The sequence below is a fragment of the Syngnathus leptorhynchus genome, chromosome 4 (genome assembly GCF_054491065.1).
Source record: "Syngnathus leptorhynchus isolate UIUO chromosome 4, UIUO_Slep, whole genome shotgun sequence".
NCBI lineage: Eukaryota > Metazoa > Chordata > Actinopteri > Syngnathiformes > Syngnathidae > Syngnathus > Syngnathus leptorhynchus.
In genome coordinates, this window is record NC_141198.1 from 14,759,015 (window position 1) to 14,786,410 (window position 27,396).

The 27,396-nt window shown below is 43.2% G+C and overlaps 4 protein-coding genes across 4 annotated transcripts; all 4 read left to right on the forward strand.

Annotated features, from left to right (window-relative positions):
- The first annotated feature begins 240 nt into the window (after window positions 1-240).
- selenoe (selenoprotein e) lies at window positions 241-1,987 on the forward strand. Its single transcript, XM_085910827.1, has 5 exons — window positions 241-314; window positions 389-605; window positions 910-986; window positions 1,259-1,337; window positions 1,675-1,987. Exons 2-5 carry the CDS (start codon window positions 489-491, stop codon window positions 1,816-1,818), a joined length of 417 nt encoding a protein of 138 aa, XP_085766953.1. The 5' UTR covers window positions 241-314; window positions 389-488; the 3' UTR covers window positions 1,819-1,987.
- Window positions 1,988-2,684: 697 nt separating this feature from the next.
- Window positions 2,685-5,081, forward strand: LOC147058339 (transmembrane protein 17A-like). The gene is made up of 4 exons (XM_085910826.1): window positions 2,685-2,939; window positions 3,450-3,547; window positions 3,996-4,109; window positions 4,361-5,081. The coding sequence occupies exons 1-4, from the start codon at window positions 2,816-2,818 to the stop codon at window positions 4,667-4,669; spliced, it is 645 nt and encodes a 214-aa protein (XP_085766952.1). The 5' UTR covers window positions 2,685-2,815; the 3' UTR covers window positions 4,670-5,081.
- On the forward strand, window positions 5,082-8,937 carry coq5 (coenzyme Q5, methyltransferase). Its single transcript, XM_085910825.1, has 7 exons — window positions 5,082-5,301; window positions 6,089-6,238; window positions 6,606-6,824; window positions 6,944-7,050; window positions 7,357-7,445; window positions 7,525-7,636; window positions 7,860-8,937. Exons 1-7 carry the CDS (start codon window positions 5,109-5,111, stop codon window positions 7,959-7,961), a joined length of 972 nt encoding a protein of 323 aa, XP_085766951.1. The 5' UTR covers window positions 5,082-5,108; the 3' UTR covers window positions 7,962-8,937.
- Window positions 8,938-10,351: 1,414 nt separating this feature from the next.
- Window positions 10,352-25,870, forward strand: aacs (acetoacetyl-CoA synthetase). Its single transcript, XM_085909948.1, has 18 exons — window positions 10,352-10,630; window positions 11,313-11,416; window positions 11,736-11,856; window positions 12,243-12,356; window positions 13,330-13,427; window positions 14,403-14,517; window positions 14,592-14,673; window positions 14,757-14,910; window positions 15,887-15,967; window positions 16,056-16,180; window positions 18,085-18,149; window positions 19,916-20,038; window positions 22,401-22,514; window positions 22,843-22,968; window positions 23,536-23,605; window positions 23,905-23,963; window positions 24,321-24,523; window positions 24,736-25,870. Exons 1-18 carry the CDS (start codon window positions 10,501-10,503, stop codon window positions 24,871-24,873), a joined length of 2,022 nt encoding a protein of 673 aa, XP_085766074.1. The 5' UTR covers window positions 10,352-10,500; the 3' UTR covers window positions 24,874-25,870.
- The last annotated feature ends 1,526 nt before the right edge of the window (window positions 25,871-27,396 follow it).

The following is a 27,396-nucleotide window of genomic DNA, read 5'->3' on the forward strand; positions in this document are numbered from 1 at the left end:
TAATATACAATACATCTTTATTTATAGTACGCTTTGTTAACAACTGTTGCCGTTCATGTATTGGAAGATAAAATAGTTTTTGTCACTTTGTGAGCGAATACGTTGGCATCGCTTACAAGAAAACGTACGATCGGAAGCTCTTGAAAGCTTCTTTGTGCAAAGCCGCGTGGGAAAAAGTGATAAGGACCCAGATGTCACCTGTTACACCATCAAATGTGGACCATCCCATCAACTCAGGCTTGACGGGTGACTTTTCAATGATGAGAACTTAAAGATGCCAAGGATCAAGACGCTAAGCCAATTGAAGAAGATTCGTGCGTTCAATCACGAAAAAGTTATCAGATCCTCGTAATGTCACAATTTGACACAATTTGTTTTGAATTGTAAGGAATCCAACTATGATGCGAGGTGGTCTCGCCCATGCGAGTTTAGACCAGGTGGACACGTCGGCATGAGCCAAAGCTGCTCGGAGAAGCTGAGACAGCATCATGTTGCCCGCTTTGTTGACGCTGACCCTCGGCCTTGTCTTGGTGGCGACGGGAAACGACATGGAAACCACGGTGGCACCGGACGGTCACATCACCATTGCGCGGGGGAAACTTCTGGTGAGCCTTTCGTGTCCTCTACATCCAAATCAGCCCTGGGGAAAAGATCAAAAATGTTCAATCTGTTAAAATGTACACGTAAGTGAATGCCAAACAAATGAAATATTTTCTGTTTGAATTTTTCCTGATGCAATTCTAAAGTGGGATTCACAGATTTTTGCTTTTTGCTGGCCCACGGAATTATTTTTCCTCACATCCATCATTTTTCCATACCAAAATAGCAACTGTTTTGTATTTTTGATGAATTGGATTATTCTTAATGATTTGAAAATCAAACAAATATATTATTTTGTTTATTTTTCAGGCTCCCAGCGTGGTTGGATGAGGCATCAAGAAAATGCCCGAGCTGCATCAATTCCTGATGGAGCGCTGGGCTTTGTAGTATCCTTCTCGTCAACACCTTTCCACACAAATGTCTTCTTTTTTTTTTCCCAAGACGCAAGTCGTCTTGAATGTTTGCCATAACACATTTAGTCATTTATGCTGTCGAATAAAAATGGAATTTACTCGAGTAAATGATGATGAGCTCGTTACACAAAGATGCTAAATGGTTTACGATGTTAAAAATAAATACGTACGTTTCTTTTGTTGACGTCAACGTTTCTGAAAGCATGCACTTCGAAGTTTCCTTGATTCGAGGTTTCCTCTTCCAGTCACAACCTGGAGTATGATTCCTCGGAAGAAGTGGACCCTCGACTCGTTTTTTATGATGACAAGGACGAGGTCGTGAAGGTGATTTGTAACTATCCCATTTTTTTGGCAACTCAAATTCAGAGAGGTTAAGAAATCCAAACAATACCAGAACTGAAGCTTTTTCTTTTTCTTTTATTAAAGCTGGATTTGTAAAACATGTTGACAATTTTTTTTTTTTACAATAGAACATCAGAAAAAACTTATATTACTATATTTTCAACTTCTAGTCTAAAAAAAAAAAAAAAAGGTTAGTCAAGAAATATTTTTTTCTGCTCGAAAACCTTTTTTTTTTTTTTTTTTTGCAAACATTTTTGATTTCCCTCCTAATACTATTATAAAAACCAAAAACTCGTTTTGCGTCTCCTTTTGTTTGCAGACGGTTGGCGTGAAAGGTATGAAGGCGGTTGAGATCGCCGCCCTACTGGACTCCCTCGGCTTCTACAAGCGGTCGCAGAAGGGCGAAGCAGTGCCAGAGGAGTTCCAGAATTTCCCCTTGCGTGCCCTGCGTGACGAGCTGTGACGTATCCCAGAAAGCCAAACGCCGCCACTGCGTCCCGCACACGCCATTGATGACGAACGGAGCCTCAAGGTGTTTCCGAAAAACAAAAACCCGGCTTCGTTCTGACGGCTCGCTGGGCTTGACGTAGTGCGCGCCCGTGTCTGATCCAATTAAAAAAAATAAAAATATACGTTACCATGCTTGATATTTATTGTACATAAATCTAGGATGAGAGCAGAAGCCAGAAAGTTATATACAAGGAAGAAATGAAATGAAATGAATTCAGCTGTAGTTTTATAAAGGGCCAAAACGGCCAAAATTAAAACGAAGTAAAAGTGAAATTAAATACAAATGTAAAAAAAATATATAGCTGAAAAAAATAGATTGATATTTTGATCCACGGTGGTCATCGGGCAGAAAACGGGGGTCACCCTGAACCGGTTGCCAGCTAATCGCAGGGCCCACTGAAAATGGATGGATGGGTTTTGGTCCTCCAGAGTTCAGGACTTCCATCGTCTTGGACCATTTGCCGTTGGCTCCACAGCGCCGTTTACTGACGGGATCGTGTAATTGCAGCAAATTTTTATAACAACTCGACTCTGACATCTACTGGACAAAACCGAACGCTCTTTTTCAGTCCGTTAAATCTTGGAGTTTATAGAAGAGAGGAGCCACTGTGTCCAACGTTGTTATCCGATGAGTCCATTTTCTTTTCAGTGCAGTCTCAATGCGCCCTTGAAGCGTATTTGATTGAATTTCTGTCCTTTTCTTTTGCCTTTAGTTGATCCGTGTTGCTTCTAGACGACATGCAATATGTCGCATTTTGTCTATACGACATTGAATTCCCAGTATTAATTAGTAGTAGTAGTAGTTATCGTTTTAGATTGACTCATGAGAAGATTTCGACTAATCCGCAAAGCGCCCGCCTCCTGTTTGCCAATCTGATTAGCGTCCCCACCGCAAACCTTGCGCACGCGTGCGTGTGCACGTTTGCGTGGTGCGTGTGCACGTTTGCGTGATGCCCGTGTTCTACTCGCCGGTTCCCGACAACGTCGGCGTGGGCCCGGCCTGCGCGGACTCTTCTTCGTACGCCCGCAGAGAGCCCCGTGACCTTTCACCTTCGTCTTTAGTTTCACGTTCAGGTTGGTCTTCATTCTTGACTTTGACTGATTTGGTTCAGTAAACATATAAACACATATGACAGAAAAAGTTAAACGTTTTGAAGAAAGGAAAAGATAATCATCCGATATTATTGATCAAAGCTTTTACATGTTCAAATGGAGTGACGACATTCTTCAGCGCATATGTCGGAGGGGGGGATTAGCGACACAAACAACACATGCGGACAATAGATGGCTGGCTTCTAAAACATGAACATTTAAACACACACAACAAATGCAAGTCTGATTTGTATTCAGTTGAAAAGCCAATATTTTAGAAATCAATAATAATAATAATAATAATGATAATAATGATACTACTACTACTACTAATAATAATAAATGTGCTAGTCAAAGAAAATATATAGTGCTTTGAGATCCTTCTTTTTTCCAAGAAAAAGCTTTTTATAAAATTTCAGTCAACATTCATAACATTGTGTGTTTGTGTGAGTGTGTGTGTGTATGACATTAGTGCAATTTGTGGCTTTTCAGCATGGTGGTACGACGTGTGTCTGCAGATGTCGATCTACTTCAACATGTTTTATGTGCCTTGCTGGTGGTTTTCGTCCGTCTGCATGCTGGAAGTCAAGGTCAGCGCTTGGGCTAAACATGACCGAGAGTCACTGAGAGGGCCAGTGAGCCAACTCACCGTCAAACCTCATCCACGTTCCAAGAAATTGAAAACAAAAACAGGGTTGCAAAATTCTTTTTTGGGGTTCAAAGATTCCAATAGAGATCCTTAGGTCAGGATTAGAGTTACCTTTAAGATTGGGTTTGTGGTATCAATGGGGTGAATTAGTTTAGGGTTTGCGCACTGACCTTTTTGAAAATGAGAGCTCGGTTCTACGTTCCCATAAAGGCGAAAAAGGTTTACCAGTTGCGCACAAATTTGCTAAGCTCTCAGGAATGATCAGCATTGCAAGCGAGAAATGAATGATTTCCCTCAATCCGTCCACGACATTTCCAAAAGATGGCTTCCACAAGCTCGATTTCAAGCAGACCTGCAGGCAACTCAAAGCCCGTGTGTTTGTCTTTCAGTTTGCGCATCTTCCAGGATACTATCAGGGTCTGGCGATCAGCGGCATCGCTCTCGTCACTGTCGTGGAAACTGTCCGCCTTTACCTGGGTTACTTTGGCAACCTGCACCAGAACGTGAGAGCTTTCCTTCGCATGCATTGTTTTGAGTGATTCTTTTAGTAGTTCCCATCCTGTTTTCCTTCATGTACTTTATTATTTACTTGAAGTATTTCTTTTTAAGATCCTCAACGTTCCTGTCGTATATATATATATATTTTTTTTAATCTACTTTATGATCTTCAAATTATGTACTCCAAATGACCATGTACTGTGTATACTTGTAAATTTCTTGCAACTAATGTATATACGTGTGCATGTGTGTGTAGGTTGCATGGCTGTGCTGCTTCTGCGTGCTAACGCTATCGTTGGAGCTGCCGGTGCTGTTGTTCTTTGTGACGGACGAGGGGGAGCTCATCCTCCCGCTGGAGCGTGCCGTCCACTCGTTGCTGCTGACCGCCGCGCTGGCCCAGGTCGTGGCCGCCGCGCTTGCGCTGCATTCCATGACCAGGAAGCTGACACTGCTCTTCCACCTACGCCAGCTGGCCAAGGTAGACAGCTTTGGCAACTCCGCCACCCGCGGCGGCGCCGGCGGACCCGGCCTCGGCTTGTCGTACCGCCGGGTTACTGCTCCTTAATGTGGAAGTCGAGCCCAAGTGTTGGCTGACAAGAATGAATGATTGTGAAGCAGTGGCAGAGGGCGGCCATTCCGTTACCTACTGTACCTAAAAATGACATGAAGGTGCAGATTAATTGTTTTTCTATTCTTTTTTTTTTTTAATGTTACGCATGAACACATAAAATGGATGTCGACTGTGGGAAAACCTTTGCAGGAAATTGTCCGTCGTTCGATATTTTGCATTTTAAGGCTATTTGTTGATGCATAAAGTCTGTATTGTCACTATGAAAATACGTTTGGGCTTGATTGTTAACGGAAATCAAAACAAGTTTCAATAAAGTGACTGATTTACAAAGAAATAAATAAATACATAAATACATAAATACATAAATATATAAATAAATAAAGTCGCCCATTGATTGCGTCACGTGACGTAGATTTGAGTCGCATCGGTAAAGATGGCGGCCTCCGTTGTCCGGTGCGTTCTTCACCCATCTACCACGGCCGTTTTCCTTTCTACGGCAAGCATTCGGCGTCTGTTTCCCCCCGGCTGTGCGCCACCATCCTGCCGAAGTTTTAGCGATGGAGCCGCGGAGAAAAACACTCATTTTGGCTTTGAAACTGTTCCGGAGGGCGAGAAGTCGAAGAAAGGTAAATCAAGAACGAAATTCGTTGTGAATCTCGCTATTTTAACTATTACTTGCCTTGTAAATCGTGGGCATTCCTCAAGTATAAGACATTTGATATTTATGAAATTAGAAATTTCTACTTGTAAATTCGGATTCTAACTTTGTGCTGGGATTGATACTTTTGCTCAAAGAAGTTTAGAGCTTATGCCATTAAAACGTGTAAACAAATGGATATCTAAAACAAGTTAAGAGTATTGTTTGGTGCTATACATCTTGCCGAATTCTGAGATAGGGGTAATTGTTGACATTAGCAAAATAAAAAAGCTCATATTAGATTGTTACCTTATTAAGCAAATATGAAATGGAATTTTTCCCAATGAAGTCTAGTACAACACAATGGAACGCGAAAAAAACCCATGATTTTCACTTTTACATTTCTAACATTAAAGGTGCAAACATCATATTCAAACATTTTGTAGCAAATCCATTAAAACTGTGAAAAGTAAAAAAAGATTGTTGCAGTATGATAACATTTGTTCAACAACACTCCTACCTTAACATTTTATTAACAGGCATTGAAAACTATTAATCAAATGGAAATTGCTTCAAAAATAAGCAGCGACTAGTGCTATTAATACTGCAGAATTTTAGGGTGGAGTTAATTTTTTACTTTAGCCAAGTAGTCCTTCCCGACTTTGTCTTAATTGCAAGGAAATATGTATGTTTTGGCAGTCAAATAAGAGTTTGGCAAAAGAAAATGTAATTCCAAACATTTGTGACATGCTTTTGACATCTTCTCACTGTTGTAGTGTATCAAGTGTTTGAGAACGTGGCACCGAAGTACGACGTGATGAATGACGCCATGAGTCTGGGCATCCATCGTCTGTGGAAAGACGCGCTGCTGCATGCCATGCACCCTCAGCCCGGGGCACGCCTCCTGGACGTGGCCGGCGGAACAGGTGATGAAAAGCGGGGATCTTTTTGAGCCAGACGTGGTACCATTTGCAACTAAATAGTCTGTGTGTAGTGATTCTTATTTGTACCACAAGAGGGCGCCTGTGTCCCACGTTCCATCCACCCATTTTCTAAACAACTTTTCCTAATATTTGAGAATCACTGGTTAAGTTAAGTCTATCCAGCCTCCAGTTTGTTCAGTGTGTAATTGCTCTGTGATTTTTGGAAGATATGAAGAGTTAAGGGAAAACATGGCTGTATCATCGGTGACGGCCTGACATTTGGCTTTGGCGGCCACGTTACATTTTGAATGTCGGGGGAAAAACTCCGAAATCAGCAAAATATGCTTCATCTATTCTCCTCTTGACCCAGGCGACATTGCATTTCGTTTCCTGGAATACATATCCTCGCAAAAAGAGCGGCAGGCCAGACGGACGGCGTCGTGGCAGGACATGTCTCACAACTACCCGGGCAACCTCGGGGAGGGTGAGGAAGGCGGAGCCCGAGATTCCAGGGTGGTGGTCTGTGACATCAACAAGGAGATGCTCAAAGTGGGCAAGCAGAAAGCTCACCTTGAAGGCCTCGCTAGCGGTGAGCAAAGAGACCCGCACGGACAAAAAAGAAAAAGGGAGCAGTGAGGCACTTTCATGTCAGGGTGCGCTACATTTGCTCAGCCACATATCCAAGGTCTTCATTCACGTGTGTGTCAGATGTGCTGTGGGTGGTCGGGGACGCGGAGGAGCTGCCGTTCGACGACGATCAGTTTGATATTTACACGATTGCGTTTGGGCTTCGCAACGTCACGCGCGTGGAGTTGGTAAACACTTTTCTATCATTTCATTCTTGTTCTTTGTCATTTGTAGCACCTGAGATGCTCTTGGAATGTTCACCAAAAAACACACCAAAAATCTCATCAAAAAATGAAGAAAAATGAGTCTTCTCAAATTTAAATTAGGAATAAATTCTTTAGAGAAAAAAAAGAAATAATTTTATACATTTATTCGTGAGAGTATTTAATCCAGAGATCTAAAAGAAATTTTGTAAAAATCGGACTTTTATCTTGTAAAATGACTCGCTTCCCCTGAAAAAAAAAAAAAAAAAAGTTGTGTATTTCTCTCTTGAGGCCCTACAGGAGGCCCTGCGAGTGCTAAAGCCTGGAGGCAGGTTCATGTGTTTGGAGTTCAGCAAGGTGACCAATCCCATCTTGGCCAGGTGAACCCAAAGCGTACCGGGACTCCACAAAGATCGTATTTGACGCTGTCCTTGAACAATCTGCCAACTTTTTTTCTAGGCTTTACGACGCTTACAGCTTCCAGGTGATCCCGGTTTTGGGAGAAGTGATTGCCGGAGACTGGAAGTCATACCAGTATTTGGTGGAAAGCATACGCAAGTTTCCAGCTCAGGTAACAACAAAAACTACCTTTGTCATCATGCTTCAGTCATTGTATGAAATTTTTTTTTTTTTTTATTCTACATGGTAACATTTTTTTCACCCCAAAAAAAAAGCCATGGTCATTTTTTTGTGGTCTTTTTCAAATAAAGGTGTTATGGTTAGGTGTAGAGCATTCAAAACCTTACTATGTAAAAATAAATAAAAAGCCTTTCCTTTTTTTCTGCAATGTGCAGGAGGAGTTGAAGGAACTGCTGGAGGAGGCTGGTTTTTCTTGCGCACGCTACCACAACTTGACAGCCGGCGTTGTCTCCATTCATTCGGGTTTCAAGCTGTGACGGACGTCAGAGCCACGGTACCCGGCGGCGTCCATCTTTTTCCATTGGGGGTCGAAAGCCTGCAGCTGTTTTGCACGGTGCTGATGAGTAACTTTTATGCCGTCTGCTCAATATTTGAGAGCGGATCCAAAAAGAAAAACTTCATTTCCCCCATCAGTGAAACCGAGACACGACGATTTATGATCTCTTTTTCTCCAAATTGACCTTTCATAACAGAAAAAAACCCACTGAGAAAAAAATACTTTGTAATAAATCTTTATTCATGTAAATTATGACAATATTTAAAAGAGAAACTGTTTATTTTATTCATTTCAATGTTAATAAATCCATCCTTCCATTTTTTGAACTGTTCTCCACGGATTAGGGTTAATGGTTAGGGTAGGGTTCGGACAGAGCCTTAGTTGTACACTTGCCTGTCTTGTGTGCAGACACAATGAGTTCGATTTCAACGGACACCGAGCCATTGTGGTCCTATCACGAACCGAGCAGATTGATTCTGTGGAACCTTTCTGTGTTTGTGTATGTGTGTGAGTGAAATGTATGAATCTGTATGTAAAATATATCTGCATTCCAGTTGGCTTCGTTTTTCCTCAAGTTAATAATGACTTAGTGTGTTCAGACAACTTGGTAGTATGACAAAGGTAGTCAATAATGCAGGATTAAAAGCAGAATGCCAGGGGTTTAATCAAATCGTTTCTATGGGGCATCCGGACATGTGCTTGGAGCTGTCCCCGTTATCTCGTGTGAACTGGATGCCAAAGTGAAGGCCGGAGTTGGGATAATATGTGAGGGGTGTACATTTTGGGGTAATTCTGTACAGCAACAGAATCCTTTTTGCAGTCGGATACTGCTTTAGGGTCTGTGCGTGGACAAGTCAACAGACTGTTGCAATGTGGGTAGAAAATATTGAAAGTATATGCCTTGTAGACTTAATAATCAAGTTTTAAAAAATTTGAATAAACAATGTTTACTTGAACATATTGGTATTATGTGGGCCAAATGCAAAAAACAAAGAAAAACTTGAAAGTGAAGTCACAACTCCATGTCATGGGGAAAAAAAACACCAGACTTAAACAATGCACTGCAGATATAACAAAGCCATGAAATTACAATGTTAATAATTGCAACGATATAGTGTAAGACAAATGCTAAACATTTTACATGATGTAAAAACGTGACATCACATTTGCCAATGCCGTCCATGTGAATGCGCTTCATCATTCCAATTCCAGCAGGAAGTAGGTGAAGAATGTATATTTCAAATGTTCATTTTGAAGAGGCAAAATTGAATTTCAAATAAGCGGAACAAATATTTATTCTGTTAACTGGGAGGAGGACTGCCAGTCAACCGACCACAATGAGGGCTTTGACCCCCAGTCTCCTGATAGGGCACACCCCTCGGGCGTCACTCCTTCCTCGCTCTCCCATTGGCTGCTGACGGGGAGCAGTGCCCCTCCCCTATCCCTTCACCTCCTCAGCCGCCTCCCTCTCCTCCTCCGACATGATGCCATCTGTCGGCTGATGTGGAACCAGGGCCCCGAGGGCCAATCACAGCCCGCCTCTTTTTTGACAGGCGGATTGAGCGGCGTACGCGTGAAGGTTTGCGTGCGCGTGCACGCTGGGAGCTGTTCAAGACCTCCACGTCCTCACCAAGCTGTAGGACACTTTTCAAAGAAAGGGTATCTACATGAAAACAACTTCGATCCATTCATTTTGCAATATGTATACAAAAAAAAGATACTATTTCTTGCATTACTTTTGTGCTGTGTTGTTACGTGCTTATTTACTATGCATATAAAACAACAATCATACTTTACAAAGTATGTTGATGTTTGTGTTTAATTTGCAATTCAAACGATACAAGCACTACCCTCTCATTTTAGTCCTTTGTACATAAACGTACAAAAATAACAATTCACATTTTTTGGAAACATCTAAAAGAAAATCCCAAAACACTTGTAAATGTTAATTATCTATTTTTTTTTACATATAAAAAATAGACGCATGAAGTATATACTGTAACATATATGTACTCTAATATCAGAGGCCACAAGACGATGGCAAAAACCCCAGGTGAAGTTTTTCAGCAAATAGAGGATTAAAAAAAAAATCTGTGAATAGGTGAAATATGTTTCAGAGTACTCTGAGAAGTAGCAACCATACATGATTGAATTATTTACCTATATATTTTTTAAATAATACATGACACCAATGGAATTGAATTGAATCATTGAAGTGAATATAATTGGATGAATGAAAAACGGATCACAGTTGCAACTTTCGAAACGTCGCTGGAACACCACATGGTATTTGATACGCCCATCTTCGTGACGTCACGACCACGCAACCACGGCTCTTTTTTTTTTGCCCCGCCCAGCCGGACTCGCTTCCTTGACAGCCCCTCATACGCGCTCGGTTCGCACTGGACCGCAAGGACGTCTCAAACTGGCCAGCTGACTGTTAGCTTAGCTTGTTGCATCCAACCCGAGCAAGCGACAGAGCGACGTGTCGTCAAGTGAAGACGGGAAAGGACGCCAATATGTCCAAAGACAAGAGCGATACAATTATGGAGGTGGACAACAAGGTGCTGTGGTACCCGGACTCCAAGAGGGACACGCGGATGGACCAGTTCAGGCGGCAGGTGAACCGCAAGCACGGGCTTGATATGGGTGAGTCGCACGTTCGGTGGAGTTCGTTTGCGTGCTTTTGGAATGGTTTCAGTTCCCATTGCTTTCATCGTTGTGGGATTACTGGTGCCAATGACGCCGTGTATCTCCGTCAAGGCCGCTTATTGGAAATATAATAATAAAAAAATATATTCTTCACCCCCGTTAAAACAGACAAGCGACCCTCTCAGATTGCGGTGGGATTATAAAAACTTCCTTTTATACAAAGCAAACAAACACAAATAAATAAATAAGTACAAAACAAAACACCAAGAACTGGGAATGATCCGTTCCTGAGCCAAATTGTCGCTATCACCTTTTCACGGATTATTTTTTTCAATATTTAATAATAGTAGAAAAAAATTAATTTCGAAAAAACAAAATATAAAACACCTGTTTTATTTGTTGTTGCAGGAAGCTCGTCTTGCTGTCACCGGTTCTGCTTTTTCAAGAACTATGGGGGTTAACAATTATATTTACTGAAAAAACTTAATGTAATTATAATTGGGGGTCAGTTACGCACCTCGTGACATCAACAGCAAGTAGTGAGTGACATCTCTAGCGGAAGTTGCTCTTTGCGAGTGATCTCACTTTGCATTTGCATGTTTGACCTGAAGTGCAGACCCGATTAGTGAGGTGGGCCTGATTTGCTCCTTGACCCGTGTTTTGTGTCTCTTACCGCAAGTCAACTACGACGACTTGTACCAGTGGTCGGTGGATTGCTTCGCTGACTTCTGGGCCGATGTGTGGAGCTTCTGTGGCGTGGTTAGCTCCAAACCATACCACCAGGTAAAAAAAAAAAAAAAAGTCAAATTGTTATAAAGTTAAAGTATCTTGTGACAGCCATTGCTGCTTGCTGCATTTTGATAAAGCAACCTGGTAGAAAAACAAGTTTTACGGGAAAATGTCAGCCATTAGTGACAGTTTCAAATAACCTGTGTGGGTCGCCTTGTGTGTATGTTTTTTTTTGTATATATCTGTATGTGTGTGTCCATTTGTGTGTGTGTTGTGTGTACAATTTTGTGTGCAACTGTGCACATTCTGTGTGTGCGAGTGTATAGATCTGCCTGTTTTTGCTAATCTGTGTTCCACGTGTCTGTGTGTGCAGGTGGTGGACATGTCCAAGCGTATTTCGGACGTTCCCGAGTGGTTTTCGGGTGCTCGCCTCAACTACGCAGAGAACCTGCTCAAACACGCCGATGAGGACAAAGTGGCTCTTTATGCCGCAAGTGAGTACACTGCACGCGCACGCATGCGAGCTGGCTAAAGATAGCGCTATCATCAGCGCGCTCCCCTGCGGAACTCCAATGTAATTATGGTTCCATCTCTCGGCCCCTTGTTAACCTTTTACTGTATGTTTGTGTTAGTATGGGCAATACCGGCCCCTGATGCTAGTTGGTATCGGATCAATTCCCGTTTAACTACAGTTGATACGTTTGTGTCAGCTTCTCTTGTTTGCATTTCCAGTATATATTTGCATAAAATATCAATATCGCTTATTAGTCGTGTTCGTTTAAATGGAGACTTTTTCATTTCTACGGTGCACAAGCTCCACCAAAACGGGAAGGCCTGTCATGTCGAGGGAACGCTAAGCTAACTGAATCATTCTTTCCAGCCGAGGCTAACGAGGAGATTGTAAAAGTCACCTTCCGGGAGCTGAAGCGTGACGTGGCATTGTTTGCCGCCGCCATGAGAAAAATGGGCATCCAGACGGGAGACAGAGTTGTGGGTGAGTTGCCGGAATGTTAGTGCTGAAACTTAAAAAAAACAAAAAAACAACTGATGCTGTCCTCCATCTCCATCGCAGTTACGAGGCATCATTTGAAGTTAATCTTCGGAAACTCTGAGGAGAATCTTAATCTGAATGATAAAAATCAGAGATGAGCACTTCACCAAAATTTTACCGGTCCGTCTCGGGCACTCAACTGTCCGTTCTTATTAAATAATATAATCAACCCTCCATACCCTCCCGTCCTCGTCGTTGGAAAGGGCTTCCGTCACCCTCAGTCCGTTCTCAGTTTGGGGAAGGAAAAAAAAAAAAAAAAGTCATTGTTCAACAAATGAGAAAGCCAGTTCGATTCAAAATCAAAGAATATTCAAACGTTACCAAAATAACCAGGCTTAACACTTTACCTGGAAAATGTAATCGCAAATTAATATTGAAGACTATGCTGGTTGAGCATATTTAGAGAGGGCAAAGTATCATGTCCACTGATAGTCAAGGAGAAAGAATGAAAAATAACGCATTGAGTGCTATTAAACGTCCATGATCATATGTTTTTACGAAATCTTTATTGTCAATGTTTTTCTGGACAATTTTATTCGGTCCTGGCGACCAATCTTGTGATAAAGGGTGCGAAATGAATGAAACCATGTCCGCGGTGTCCTTGTTCCTCCCAGTCACTACGAAGACGAACACTTAGCTGATGAGCAAACATTTCGTGAGGCTCCTTGCTCTATTACTTGTCAATAAATCACCAGATGTTATGGAAGAGCAGGCATTTTCATTCCATGCGGCAGCACTTTGCCGGCATGTAAGGGTCAGGTCGGACAAGACGGTGCCATCTAACAGAAGCTAAGCTGTACTTATCTTCTTACGAAGCGCTGCTTTGTTATGACTTGAAAATATATTTTCGAAAGACGTCTTGGTCTTGTGTTACTGAATTTCAGGCAGTTGCATTAATGTGCGCGTGCGCTCGCAGGTTACCTTCCCAACGGCATCCACGCGGTGGAAGCCATGTTAGCAGCGGCCAGCATCGGAGCCATTTGGAGCTCCACTTCCGTCGACTTTGGGGTCAATGTAAGCAAGTATTTTTGGTTTCTTCGAAAATGAATGTGTCACACCATGATAATATGAAGCATACAAGCGACAGAGGACTTACATGGCCCAAATACCTTTTGCACCTGCTGTTTCTCTCAGCTTTGAAATGGCAAGGGATGTCTTTCATGGTGTTGTAGCGCCTCCTCTGGACAATAGCGGGAACAACAAGTGCAACACGTGGGGACTCGTGTTACTATCGATTGTGACTCGAGTAAAAGTAAAACGTAACGTTCCGTACAATTACTCGAGTCGATAATTATGCTCCAGTATTTATTGGTTGTATTTATTTATATTTGCTCTGATGAGAAAACATACAGGCTTTATGAAACTTCATTTTATTTCATTAATTATTAAATAATGTATTAATAATCATCATCATCACCATTTAATTAATTAAATAAAATTATATTCAGCACCATTTCTGACTTTTACTTGTGGTATTAATGTTGTTGCATCCTACTTGACAGTTTTTAGTGACTCCTCCCACTTGTGCTTGAAGGCTATTGTTTAAAAAAGGGAAACTTCCCTTGCGCTCCTGATTTGAAACCCTAACCGTCTGTGACTTGAAATCCTTGCTGTAGCTCAAAACCTTCATTTGAGACAAGGGACCTATGTTTAAACCTTATCCGTGACTTGCAACACCAACCCCAACCTGTGCTCGAAGCCCTACTTTGTTATGACATGCTCAAATTGACAAAAGCCTACTTTTTGAAGCCCTTACCCTGACCTGAAAAATAATTAGAAATCCCAGCACTGGTTTAAAACCCTGACCCGAGCATTTAAGCATGAATTCCAGATCCTAAAATCCTACTTTTTGAAACCCTAGTGTGCGTTTAAAACCCCAACTCTGGATTGAAACACAAATTTGAGGTCTAACCTTTTATTTGAAGCCCTACTTTGGACCCTTCAGCCTTGTTTGAAACTCTAGCTCCCAGTATTTGTGGGTGTTTTCAGGGCGTTCTGGACCGGTTTTCACAAATCCAGCCCAAGCTGTTGCTGTCTGTCGCCGCCGTGGTTTACAACGGGAAAACTCACGACCACATGGAGAAACTCACCCGTGTCGTCAAAGGTTTGGAGCACCAACTCGAAGCCCTAATCCTGACCTGGAACAACCCCCAACTACAACTTGTGTGTGTCCCGTAGGCCTTCCTGACCTGCAGAAGGTGGTGGTGAGTCCATACGCTCGCGACAAACAACACGTTAACCTCTCCAAAATCCCCAACAGGTATGTTCACAAATAATAAATGAGCTTCTGTGTTTTTTAATTGATATTTCAGAGATATTTTTTTTTCCTCTTCTCCCGTCCAGTGTGTTTATCGATGACTTCCTGGCGTCCGGTCTTGGCGATGGTGATCATCTCCCCCAGCTGGAGTTTGAGCAGCTACCGTTTAGCCACCCGCTTTTCATCATGTACTCGTCAGGAACAACCGGAGCTCCTAAGTGCATGGTCCACTCGGCTGGGGTGAGACGAACAACATGGAACACTCGGGCTTGAAACTTAAGCTCTCCTTTCCAAGTGTTGCAGCTAATTGTGTGTAAAACTATAGCTGTCACTTTCCACCAGAGAGCAGCAAAGTTCCATCAGCACACAGAGTCCTTTCAGAATCAGAATCAGCTTTCCTCATCTTATCCTCTCTTCAAACCCTAATTCGGATGGAAAGACAAAATTGGAAAGCCTAGTACTGTTTTAAAAGCCACATTTGAAATGGACACCTAGCTTGAAACCTTCATTTGAAGCCCTGCCTGATCAATGTATTTTCAAGGCCTAATTTGAAACTTTAGCCCAAGCTTCAAATGCTACTTTGAAACAATAACTCTGGCTGAGAACACAAATTAGATTTAAAAGCATAACCCTGGCCTGGAAGCTTTAATTGGAAGCCTATGGAACCTATGGAAATACTAACCCTGGTTGAAAATCTTAACCCCGGTTAGCAAATGCTAAATCTAGGTGAGAACCCCAATTTGAAACGCTAACCCTGGTAAGTTAGGCTCCAATTTGGAACATCGTACCAGGGTTGAAACCCTCCTTTAAAAACCCCAACCTCGACTTGGAAACCCTAATTTGAAAATTTTGTCTTAACCCGCCTACTTTGAAACGATATCAGGTATAAAAACAAAAAAGGTCTTAAAGAAATTGGACTCCTTGAATCATCATCTGCGTCCTAAAGAAGGGTCTTTATTCATATGTTTTGCCATTGTGTTCAATGAAATTTCACACAGATTAGCAAAAATACTCCAGGTATCGATACCTGTTGTATTTTTGATATTCTGGACTCAAAAATACTAGAGGTATACTCTAGTATTTTTGATATTCTGAATCGGCGAGTACTCTGCGAGAGTGAATACGTGTATAGTGGTTCTCAAACATTTCTGAAACTCTAATAATGAAACAGTTGTTTGGTGTGTGTGTGTTTTTGTTTGTGTCTTTGCACGCTCAGGGCACCCTAATCCAACATTTAAAAGAACACATTCTCCACGGCAACATGAGCAGCAATGATGTCATCATCTACTACACCACCGTAGGTTGCCACGACGACCGGCCCTAATTGATGCATTGTGCATTTTTGGCGTCGTGTCGCGTCATGCGCGCGTGTGTAATTTCAACAGACGGGCTGGATGATGTGGAACTGGCTGGTGTCGTCGCTGGCGGTAGGCGCCTCAGTGGTCCTGTACGACGGCTCGCCCCTCATGCCGACACCCAACGTCCTCTGGAACCTGACCGAGACGCTGGGGTGAGTGGCACCGGAAGCCGTAGAGTCATGTGACCAAGAAGAAATTAAGAATGAGATAACGAGGGGGAATGGCTCCAATGATTTGTGGTCGGCAAAAAAAAAAAAGATGTTCGCTGAGGTATATTGCTAACGCTAAAGCTGACGTGGTGGCTAGCTCAAAAATGTTACCCAGGCTTGAGAACTTTATTTGAAAACCTAACTCAGGTCTGAAACATTAATGAGCAAAGTCCCTAATTTGAACTTTGGTGTGAAATCCTAGCCAAAATGTCACTCTGGTTTGAAGCCCTAAACCTTGTTGACATGCTAATTTGAAACCTTATTCTCAAACCTAAGCCGTGTTTGCGTACAACAAGACAAAGCAAGAATAAGTCAAAACCAAAAGTCATCAGAAAAAAACAAAATAGGGTAGAGAAACGAAAGTGAAGCACGGAGAACCTGAAATGTCTGCTTGAGCTCGGTAACAAAAGTATTTGTACGCGGGGGCGGGTGTTGTTTAAATATGAGGTGAGGCGTGACCGGCACGTGTTCACTGGAGCGTCGGGCGGAGAAAGACGAAGAGAAAACAAAAAAAAATCCCAATTGGGGCCATCGACTTTGGCGCCAAGCAAACCATATAAAGTCAAAGATAACGCCGCTCTCTCTTGCGTAACGTCGCATCCAATCAACCGGGAGCAGCTTTAATCGCTACGGTAACCACTAAAGTAAAAAAAAAAAAAGAGAAAAAAGGAAGATGAGACACGTGTCCCCTGGGTCGTGGCCACAGAGCCATGAGACTTCAGTTCAATCCATTTTCTTTCGAGCCGTCGACGAGTTGGGAGTTTTGCTCCCCGAAGCTCCTTCCGCTCAGAAACACAAAATCGATGACGTAGGTTTATCAATGGTCGACCCTCAAAAAGGTCCGAAGGAGCCTGGCTTATCTTTAAACAGCTCTCGAACGAACACGACGACATTCCCGCCCTAAAGAGCACGCGGTCCGTTTTTTTTGGGTTAAAGATTCGTAGACGTTAAGAGATCAGCACGTGGGGCAAAAAAGCAACAGCGAGTAGTCGTAAATGCCAATTAGAGGACGTAAAAAGCCCAGCGGAGCGGCGCAAGTCCAAATCAAAAGCCGGGGAGCTTCACTCCGAGTTTAAACCTCTCGGAGACTCTGACAGATTTAGCCCCAATTAGACGCCCCGACCTCCCTTTGCAGGACGACGGTGTAAAAAAAAAATATGTTCTTGTCAGTCTCTCCCGCAGGGCTTCGGCACCCCTCCCCCCCAATCATCCCCCATCTCCGCACTGCAAAGTGGGAATGTGTCTGCACCGAGTGCTTCAAAAAAAAAAGAAAAAAAAGGCTCTCCGTTTGGTAAAAGCACCTATCTGTCTCGGTGCCGTGGCGGCCGCTCCTCTCCGCGGTCATTTCTGGCCAAAAAGTCCGCACAGGAACGCCTTGAACCCGTCATGGCCGTAATTGATTAGAGCAGCAGCAAGCGGGGCCGTTTGCTAGCTTCACGGGAGCCAGTCAGCAGTTTTCCTTTTTTTCTGAACCCGACGCATCTCCCGCCCTCGCAGTTTCCCCCGGGCGTCAGAAAGGCGGCGTCGCTCTCTTGCTGACAGCAAAGCGTCATTTGGAGCGCGGGCACACTTTTGCTGACCGCGGTGTCACCATTCGGGAAGTGAGGTGATGGGGCTCTTTCGGGGGATCCTGATTGACGGCCAGGCTCAAAAGTTTCCCAAACAGCTTCTAAAAAAAAAAGCGCAATTTGTCTGTTTTTTTGGGGGGGAGGATCAAGAAGGACTACAAAAACATTTCGGAGCGTTTTCCCGGCCCTTCTAACGTGAAGTCCTCGCGGAATGTTTTTGGAAGCCCATCTGACTAAATTCCGTTCAAGTATTGACAGTGATGATTTTCTCTTATTCAGCATCAGCATCTTCGGCACTGGCGCCAAGTGGCTGTCGGTGCTGCAGGAGAGGAACCTGAAGCCCGGTCAGTGACGCACACGCGCAACTCCTGTCTTCTGTGGTATCAGAATCGGGATGCTCATCTTGGGGTGGGCTTCCCTCATTGAAGTGGGACAGCTTCTACTTGGCCCTCGCGGGACGAGCCATCCCACTTCTGACACCAAACGGGAAAATGAAATCTGTTTTAATCAACCGCAACTCAAAGCGTCATTCCACCCCCCCCCTCCCCCCCCGACCATTTATGTAACCAATTTGCCTGGTTTATGCCGATTTTTCTTCATTTTATGTTTATTTTTTTTCCCACAGCCAAAACAAAGGCAACGGCGCGGCCGTTAGCGGAGAACGAGGGCGGCGCGCGGTGCTTCCGGAGCGGGGTGGGGAAGGGGGTCGGTCGTAAGATTAGCGGGGTGGCTAATCGTCACCGACACGACTCCCATTATGAGCGCGGGCCGGGCGCCTTTTCCATCTCGGGAGAGTCGCAACACTAAAAGCAATTAGCCGGCGACTCGTGTGAAGAAGCGTAACGGGCCCTTTTATATCGGTGATTGAGTGTCAAGCACGGCAAACTGTTGCTCCGCCACCGCCTAAACAGCCAAAAGAACATTAGCCGGCCCGCTCCCTCGCCGTCATCAGCGTTAGCGTGTCCATCTGCTCTCATTGTTCAAGTGCAAATCCACTGGCCCTGGGTCACTGTCGACTGCTGTCAATTGCCGCCTGTTGCCGTGTGTTAATGAATCTGTGTGTGTGTGTGTGTGTGTGTGTGTGTGTGTGTGTGTGTGTGTGTGTGTGTGTGTGTGTGTGTGTGTGTGTGTGTGTGTGTGTGTGTGTGTGTGTGTGTGTGTGTGTGTGTGTGTGTGTGTGTGTGTGTGTGTGTGTGTGTGTGTGTGTGTGTGTGTGTGTGTGTGTGTGTGGCTGACACAGCTTGAGGAGAGCACACCCTCTGTATTTCATCTCTGGTTGGTCAGAGCGCATAGATTTACCTATTGGCCCGTTCTTTTCTTTTTTCTTTTTTTTTCCCCCCCAGTATTTATTGATTTTTTTGGGCGGCACGGAGTTTGCGTGTTCTCCCCGTGCCTGCGTGGGTTTCCTCCCACATTCCAAAAACACGCACTGTAGGCCAATTGACGGCTCTAAATTGCGCTTAGGTGTGAGTGTGAATGGTCGTCTGTCTGCGTGTGCCCTGCGATTGACTGGCGACCAGTTCAGGGTGTGCCTCGCCTGCTGGCCAAAGACAGATAGATAACCAGTCTGCTTTCAAGACTACAATAATCAGAGAATCGTTCTCGTTGAGAGGCTAAAATCAGAGGATTTGAGTTCATCAATGGCTCTTAACGAGTACTGGATTAGTAAAATAGTTCATTGGTTTACTTGATGAAATCATTTTGTCACCTTGTAAATGTTGACTTTATTTTCAAATTCGCATTGATTTAATACATTTTTGAAACAGGCTCGTTCATGTTTAGTCATTTTGCTTTAGATTTATTTGATTGAATATTAGCTTTATTTATTTATTTGCCTTGAAATTTCACGTCTCGTGCCTAAGATCGAAATGGATCAGTGGATCGATTTTAAAATCCCGAAGGCTCATGTTTGAATTGAATCGACAACGACAGAAACCGAGCACATTTTTTTTGCCATCTTCATAATTTTGGTTACGGAAACACAATCGAACAACAACAATGTGAATTATCGTCCAGTAAATCGTGTACACTCTTGTGCATCTTCCATTTTTCCCTTTGAATTTTTGTCAATTAAAATCCAATTTTTCTTTTTTTTTTTTACCCTCCGCAGCTGAAACCCACAGCCTTCAGTCTCTGCACACCATCCTGTCGACAGGCTCCCCTCTCAAGCCCCAAAGCTACGACTACGTATACCGTTGCATCAAGAGCGACGTGCTGCTGGGCTCCATCTCGGGTGATTTTTTTTTAAATTATTTTTTTAATATATTTATTTTTTTCATCTCTCTTTTATTCCCCCTGGAGTGGTTCCCCACACACCGGCTTACAAAAAGGATTGACACATAAAGGGGGGAAAATGTATTGAGAATGTACATTTTTGCACACACTGCCACCCACCAAGGCCCTTTCAGCCCATTGTTGCGTTGACAGGGTGGCAGAATGCTATCTGTCTCTCTGTGTGAGCTCTGAAGCGTTTAACATTTACTGACTGACACACACACACACACACACACACACACACACACACACACACACACACACACACACACACACACACACACACACACACGTTCAGTGGAGGAGGCGTGAAAAGACGGACAGTAAAAGGCTTTTGCACATCCATAAATAGATTTCTCCTTCACCCCAACTAGTAGAGGAAAGCACCTTTTCAGTTATTTACAATTTTTGACGCTCGATTGTACGGGATTGTAGAAGATTCTTGAGAGTTCCGCCCCTCGCCTGAATTCGGTCCAGTCTCGTCCATCGTGTGTAGACTTAGAAAAAAAGTCTCACGAAGCCATGAGTGAAAAGAACCAGCGAGGCAGCCATTTTGGCGGCGAATGCTTGAGAAGGCAGCAAATGTTGGATCGGTCAACTTTTTTCCACAGATGATGAAAAGGGCGACATTTTAGCGTACATCTTTAAGCCACTCTCTCACTGAGCGCGCTGGATTGCGCAAAGCCACTTGTGAGTAAAGTGACCATTCGAGGCTGGATTCGCCGCAAACTTTATTTTGCCCAGTTTTGCTAAGCGACAGGTCTTATTTACACGACATGTTCATTTGCAGCCATTTCAACAGTGAGCCGCGCCCCGTTTGCTTTTTTTTCTAGTTGTCAAGGGCAACGACAGGCTTGCCATGCTATTGGCTGTCAGCCCACCTAGCCTTGACCCCTGAGTGTGTGAGCGTGTGTGTGGATTCATCCCAGCATATGCGGCCGGCCGACTGGTGGTCACTTTGACATATGCCACGGGACCCCTTTGCCCATTTCACCCTGACAACATAGACTCTGTTCAAGCCTGAGAGGGAGAATTACTTCAGCGGGTGATGAGAGGGCCCCCCGTGGCTTCTCATTGGGGGATTTGAGCACCGACTGCTCGCTTCCCTCCCATCCTGACTTAAGATGGTCTGACTCACCATATGTCACACTTTCCCTCCGTTCCCCATCTTGTTTTATGTCATGTTGTTCTTGTGTTTGACAGTTCAGCCTCTTTAACCTTTGGTAGATCATGAATAGACCCCACAAAAAAAAAAAAGAGCGCATTTGCCGTGCTAGATCCGAGTGGCCAGTTTAAGTCGAGGTTACGGCGCCGAATACTACGGCTCGTCTAAACCTTGGTGAGGTATTTTTCGGCAATTGGGCCCCAAAAGCAATTTTGCCCATCTTTCTCAGCCTCCGCCTCAGGTTATGACCGCTAAGTCTGTCACAGTCAAGGACGTCAAAAGTTTCCTAGCACGAGAAGCGCGGTGGGCTAAAAATAGACGTCCGCTCTTGAGAACAGTGCTTTTCGGCATACACTCAAGAGTATCTGACATATTCTCCACTTTCACCTGCGAGGCGACACCAAAGAAAGCAACGGTGCCTAAAATACACTTTGTGTGACCGCCCAAGTCGGCACAATCATGAAATAATTGCGCATCTTCCCACTCGTGAGCTTGCGCGTTTAATCAGAAGTTTCCCGCCGACCCCCGTGGGATCTCATTAAAGTTCGCTACGAGAGCCCGATATCATAAAAGTGAGGCCCAGGGATTGATGAGGAGACAAAGAAGAGATAGAAAGCAAGCCGGCAAGAAACAAGATGGATGATGGCGGCGGCTGCCTGCCATGCATACCAGGTAGACGACCAACAATGGCAAGAAAGGAGATTGAATGCGAACGCCACGTTATTGGAAAGTGCAAAGAGAAAAATGGGGAAGAAATCTGACCCCAAAGCCATTTTCACTCAGCTGCACAAAATTTGGTGGCCATGTCTATCTTCAGCAGACCCACATAAAAGTCTAACGGCTCTCGTCCCGTTGGACTTTGAAGTGGCCATTTTAAGGTCATTTAGGCAACATAGATTTGTCTTTTAAAATTGGACTTAGAGGAAGTCTGCCATTTTGTTGTGAAGACTCCATGTTTGGCCATTTTCAGGGCTTGTTCAAAGTCTGTCATACACAATTTGCATGACCTGTCAATCTTGAGCAAAGTCTCAAGCAGCCTTGACCTCAAACAAACACAAAGTCTGCCATTTTGAATGCCATTTTAGGAGAGCCAAACGACCCCCTTGAGATTTTGTCGCTCCTAAAACAGAACCTTTTTGTTTTGGTCTGTCCACAGGCGGCACAGACATTGTGTCTTGCTTCTTGGGTCAGAACCCAACAGTTCCGGTGTATCGGGGCGAGATCCAGACAAGAAACCTGGGCATGGCCGTGGAAGCGTGGAATTTTGAGGGTAAGAACTGAGCGGAACGGGTGAACAAGCTTACAACGCTTTCCAGGGCCTGCCTGCCTGCCTGCCTTGAGCCAAGGAGCTGTCACAACATGGCAAACTTGTTCTCCAAAGTGGACATTTTAATCCAAGAGTAATTAGGCAGAACATTCCCAGGGTAAACTCAGCTGAAAGAAAGCAGAAGCCAATGTTTTAAAGACTTTTTCTAAGAAAAAAGCAAATGGAAACTAAAAACAGCGTCCGAGCGGGAAGAGACTCTGGGGCATGACACTGAGTGTGTACGCGTGTGTGTGTGTGTGTGTGTGTGTGTTGTGTGTGTGTGTGTGTGTAGGAAAACCTGTTTGGGGAGAAAGTGGCGAGCTGGTGTGTTTGAAACCCATCCCGTGCCAGCCCACGCGTTTCTGGAACGACGACAACAGCAGCAAGTACCACAAAGCCTACTTCTCCACCTTCCCGGGTCAGTACAAAGTTGGGATAGGTCCTTTTCAATTTTGACCGCTTTTTTTGTGGATTTTGAAAAATCGTCTCCAAGTGTACAAATGGCACACAATTGATGTTTGTCAAAATATACCAAGGTGCAAAGACACCAATATTAAAAATGTACATATAGAATGAATAATAATACCGTGAATAACATTTTTTGTTGACTATCAAGTATTAGATCAAGAAACCACTAATAAAAAGAATAGCATTAAATGAAATTGTATATATTAGAAAAATTGTGGAAAATATATGAACATTGGGTGGAAAAAGAAATGTTCGTTAAAAATTGTAAATATTTCAAAGCATATATAAAACAAATATATATGTACAAAATAGAGAAATATATTGAAGGGGATAGACAATTATTTAATGAAAAATACATAAACATTGGAAAAATCTTTAAAAAAGAGTAGAATAATATCTTAATAATCACTTAAATCATAAAAGGCGTTTGCCCACACAAGTCCCAACTGGCTCATTCGGCCATCTGACTTGTCCGTTGACAAGAATGACCATTTGTGCGCTGTGTTGGTCTTTGTAGGCGTCTGGGCCCACGGCGACTACTGCAAAATCAATCCCAAGACGGGAGGCATCGTCATGCTCGGCAGGAGGTCAGTGAAACGTGCAACTGGAATTTTTGCATGGAACCGCTGTCTATTTTTTTTTTTCATTGTCTTTTCTTATTCAGCACAATGTAGAAAAGCACAACTTGTACGGGCACCGACGTGAAAAGAACCCCGATAGAATTTAGTCAAAGAAATAATTTCAATGAGTTAAATGCATAGGAACGTAACAATAAACAAACAAAACAATAAGAAAAGCATAATAATGGTAGTCAGTAGTGACAAGAGTGTAATCTCGACAGTATTTGGAACAAAAACTTCTAATCTTTTTTTTTTCCCCCCCACAGCGATGGAACGTTGAACCCCAACGGCGTTCGCTTCGGCAGTTCGGAGATCTACAACATCGGTGAGTCTCGAGGGAATCGACGTTTTTCCAAAAATCAAATTGCAACAAATGCGTTAAAGGGAGATGAATTATATACCTTTATTTACAAAAAACCTACGAGAGCATTGACGTGGCGCAAATCAGAGGCCCTTGAAACGGTGGCAAGTGTGAGCAGACTCACTGACGAGTTTGAATGTAAATTCCCAAGAGGGTGTGCACACTTGTGCAACCACATTCAATTATTTATTGTTAATATATTTTAAAACCATTCACCCTGCTTTCATTTTTGGAGCCTTTGAAGAGGGGTGTGTTAACTTTTTCTAGCCACTATGAGACAGTCGAGTAGCGTTTTTTTTTTTTTTTTTGTGCGCACCGCAGTGGAGTCCTTCGAGGAAGTTTCAGACAGCCTGTGCGTGCCTCAGTACAACGGCGACGGCGAGGAGCGGGTGATCCTCTTCCTCAAGATGGCGCCGGGGAAGCCCTTCAGCGGCCAACTGGTGGCCGACGTGAAGGCGGCCATCCGCAAGGCGCTCTCCGCCCGACACGTGCCCGCCATCCTGCTTCAGACCGCCGACATTCCCGTGAGTCCAAAACCAAAACGCTTGCTCCGGTCACATTCCATTTCCATTTCAACATTTACACGGCGCCCCAAATAGAGGAAACAAATTCAAACTGTCACCATCAAATTAAAACGTATTGCTGGTAAGAGAAAGCTTGAGCCAAAGTTATCCGAGTTGAAAATGAAGCAAAGACTAACCGAAATAACCGTCCCGTCCCGGTTGTCGTCTTTTAGTACACGCTGAGTGGTAAGAAGGTGGAGGTGGCGGTCAAGCAGGTTCTGGCAGGCGGTGAGGTATCCCAACGAGGGGCTTTCTCCAACCCCGACTCTCTCGACCTCTACAAGAACATTCCAGAACTGCAAAACTTCTGAGCCACCAACAGGTCACAAAAGAGAACAGAAGACAATGGCGTCGAGCTGCCCGACGGAACCCAGAGCGGCAAACCCCAAGAGGTACGTTAGCATTAGCGCTTTGCTTTTATTAGCTGCCATTTTCACATCTGGAAACCGCGGGATGCAAAAGTCACGCTGAACTTTGGACAGAGATGATGGATGAACTTGAATTCTTATTTTTGTGGTGTGATGACAGATTGGGACAGTTTCTATTTTAGTTTTTGCAAAACCAACCCCTCTGGTTGAATTAGAATTTTTTTTTTCTCTTCAGCAGCATGGGGGTTGCAATCAGTCATATTTGCTTCAGATTTTGCAGTTGAATCTGAACCGCAATTATTCTTATTGCTGTCCCGTGACAAAAGCATTGGGACAACTTCCACGATTCTGAAAAGAAAAAATCCCTTGAACGTTTTGGATTGTGATGGTCAACAACAATGGCAAAGACGGCAGACGGCTTTGAGCGGCCGCTGAGACTGTATGAATGAAGTAATCGGGACAGCTTTCCCTCATGGGGAAAAAAAAACAAAAAAAACTAATCGATGGTTCAACATTCCGACAGTTTCAAGCGGACAAACGATTTGCTTTTAACATCAATTCTTACTCATAAGGCTTGATAAAAATATGATTTGGAAAAAACGTATCGGGACTTTTTTTTTTTTTTGGCTATGAAATGCCGGTGACAAAAAAAGTCACATTGGACAGTGTGTCGCTCAAATTGTAATTCTTAGGATTACTGTGCACATTTACTCGAATGGCAACTGCCAAATACATGTTGCGTCAGAGTTTTGACTTTTTTTTTTTTTTAAAGAACGGTTGGTTCCATGAACCAGGTGCAACTCGCGCCAACAGAACTAAAAGCGCGCACATTGTGTCTAATACAAACTTAACAGGTTTTTCATTCCATGCAGACGTGTCAGTCATTTCCCGTATTTTCATGATGCATTTTTTTCTTTTAGAAATAAATATTATCAATGTTGTTCTTGTGCATGTTGTGGAAATGTCAAAATATTTATAATGACCAAACAAGACGTAATCAATTCTCAAAATTAAAAAAAAAAAAAACTAAAGTTGGACGTCAGACTTGATTTAATGAGTGTGTTTATTTATTTTAATATATTCGCCGTTGATTTGATTCATGGCAATTGCATTTCATACGTTGTTCAAAGTGATTCAATTTACAGCACACAATTATTTTCAAATGATAAACTAATAAAATGCCTTTAATTGTAAGTGGATGCTTTTACATCGATGTTTTTTTTAATTATTTTTTTAAAGCGTAAAATAGCAGCAAAACATTCACATGAACCCTTTAACAACACATTTTTTTTTCTTTCTTGGCGGTGGTACAAAATTTGTTCTCGGCACAAGTCGTGTCTGAATGGTCCGTGACGGCTATTTGTGTCCTTGCCTTTTATATCTTTCTGAATTGAGACATTTTGTGTGTGCGCAGGCGTGCCAGCTTGCCATTTTGATAGACATGTTGGTTTGCCTTCAAACCAGCTCTGAGAAACTCCCAGTAACCTTTCCAAAGCGTGGGCGCTCGCTAACACCTGTCACTCATCAAAGAAAGAACAACTTCTCCCCCCCCCTCCATATATACTTTGAGATGTTTGCATTTTGTTTAGGAAGGCGGCAAATTAAAGGAGCTCAAAGTGTGGCGATGGGACTGAGCGCTTTATGAGATTGGGGGGGAATATGAAATTGCACAATAACGACTAATGACACCTCGGTCGGATGTGGGAATTGAAGAGGCTCGTTTAGCGCCGTCATTACGCTGTCATCGGAAGACAAATTGACGATACCAACGTCACCGCTTTGACTGTTTTGTGAATTCCTATGAGTTGCTCGTTTTCGAATACTGTTAGACGCTGTCGTCAGTATAGCTCGTGCACTAGAATATGAATTTATACCACGTAGTCCGGTTTCAGCCATATAGTCAAGTATGTCCTCAACAATACATGAAAATCTGGGAAGTCCACAATGTGGTTCAGCGTATAAAAATCTCGATATGATCGAGTCAGTCTATTTTGTTCGACAGTTAGTGACTGCAGCTAGTTTGTGTGCTAGTAAAATACGTAGCTAACTAGTAAGTCAATAATGGAGTTTGTGACTGGAGCTCGTTCGATTTTACTGTAATAGCTAGTTAGTCATTAAATGTTTTTTATTTTTATCGGATTGCTTTCTCTAGCAAATGGTTTGCACCTTTCGTGAGTGTTTTTTTTTTAAATTTTATTTCTTTTCAGATAGTTTGCTAGTTTCTACATTTTTCTTTGTTCAATTAGTTTACTTGCTATCCAACTTTTGGTGATTTAATTTTTATGCTTAATTAGATTGCTAACAGCCCAACTGGATTATTAGTTTGCTAGCAAGTTAGCGCACAATGTCATAAAGATAAGAACAGAGTTAAGTAACTATGATTAGTTAGCTCATAGCGTAGTGATGGCCAGCGCGTCTTCTCCAGTGTCGACCTCTTTCTCACGCTGTTTTCTATATTAGACCAGA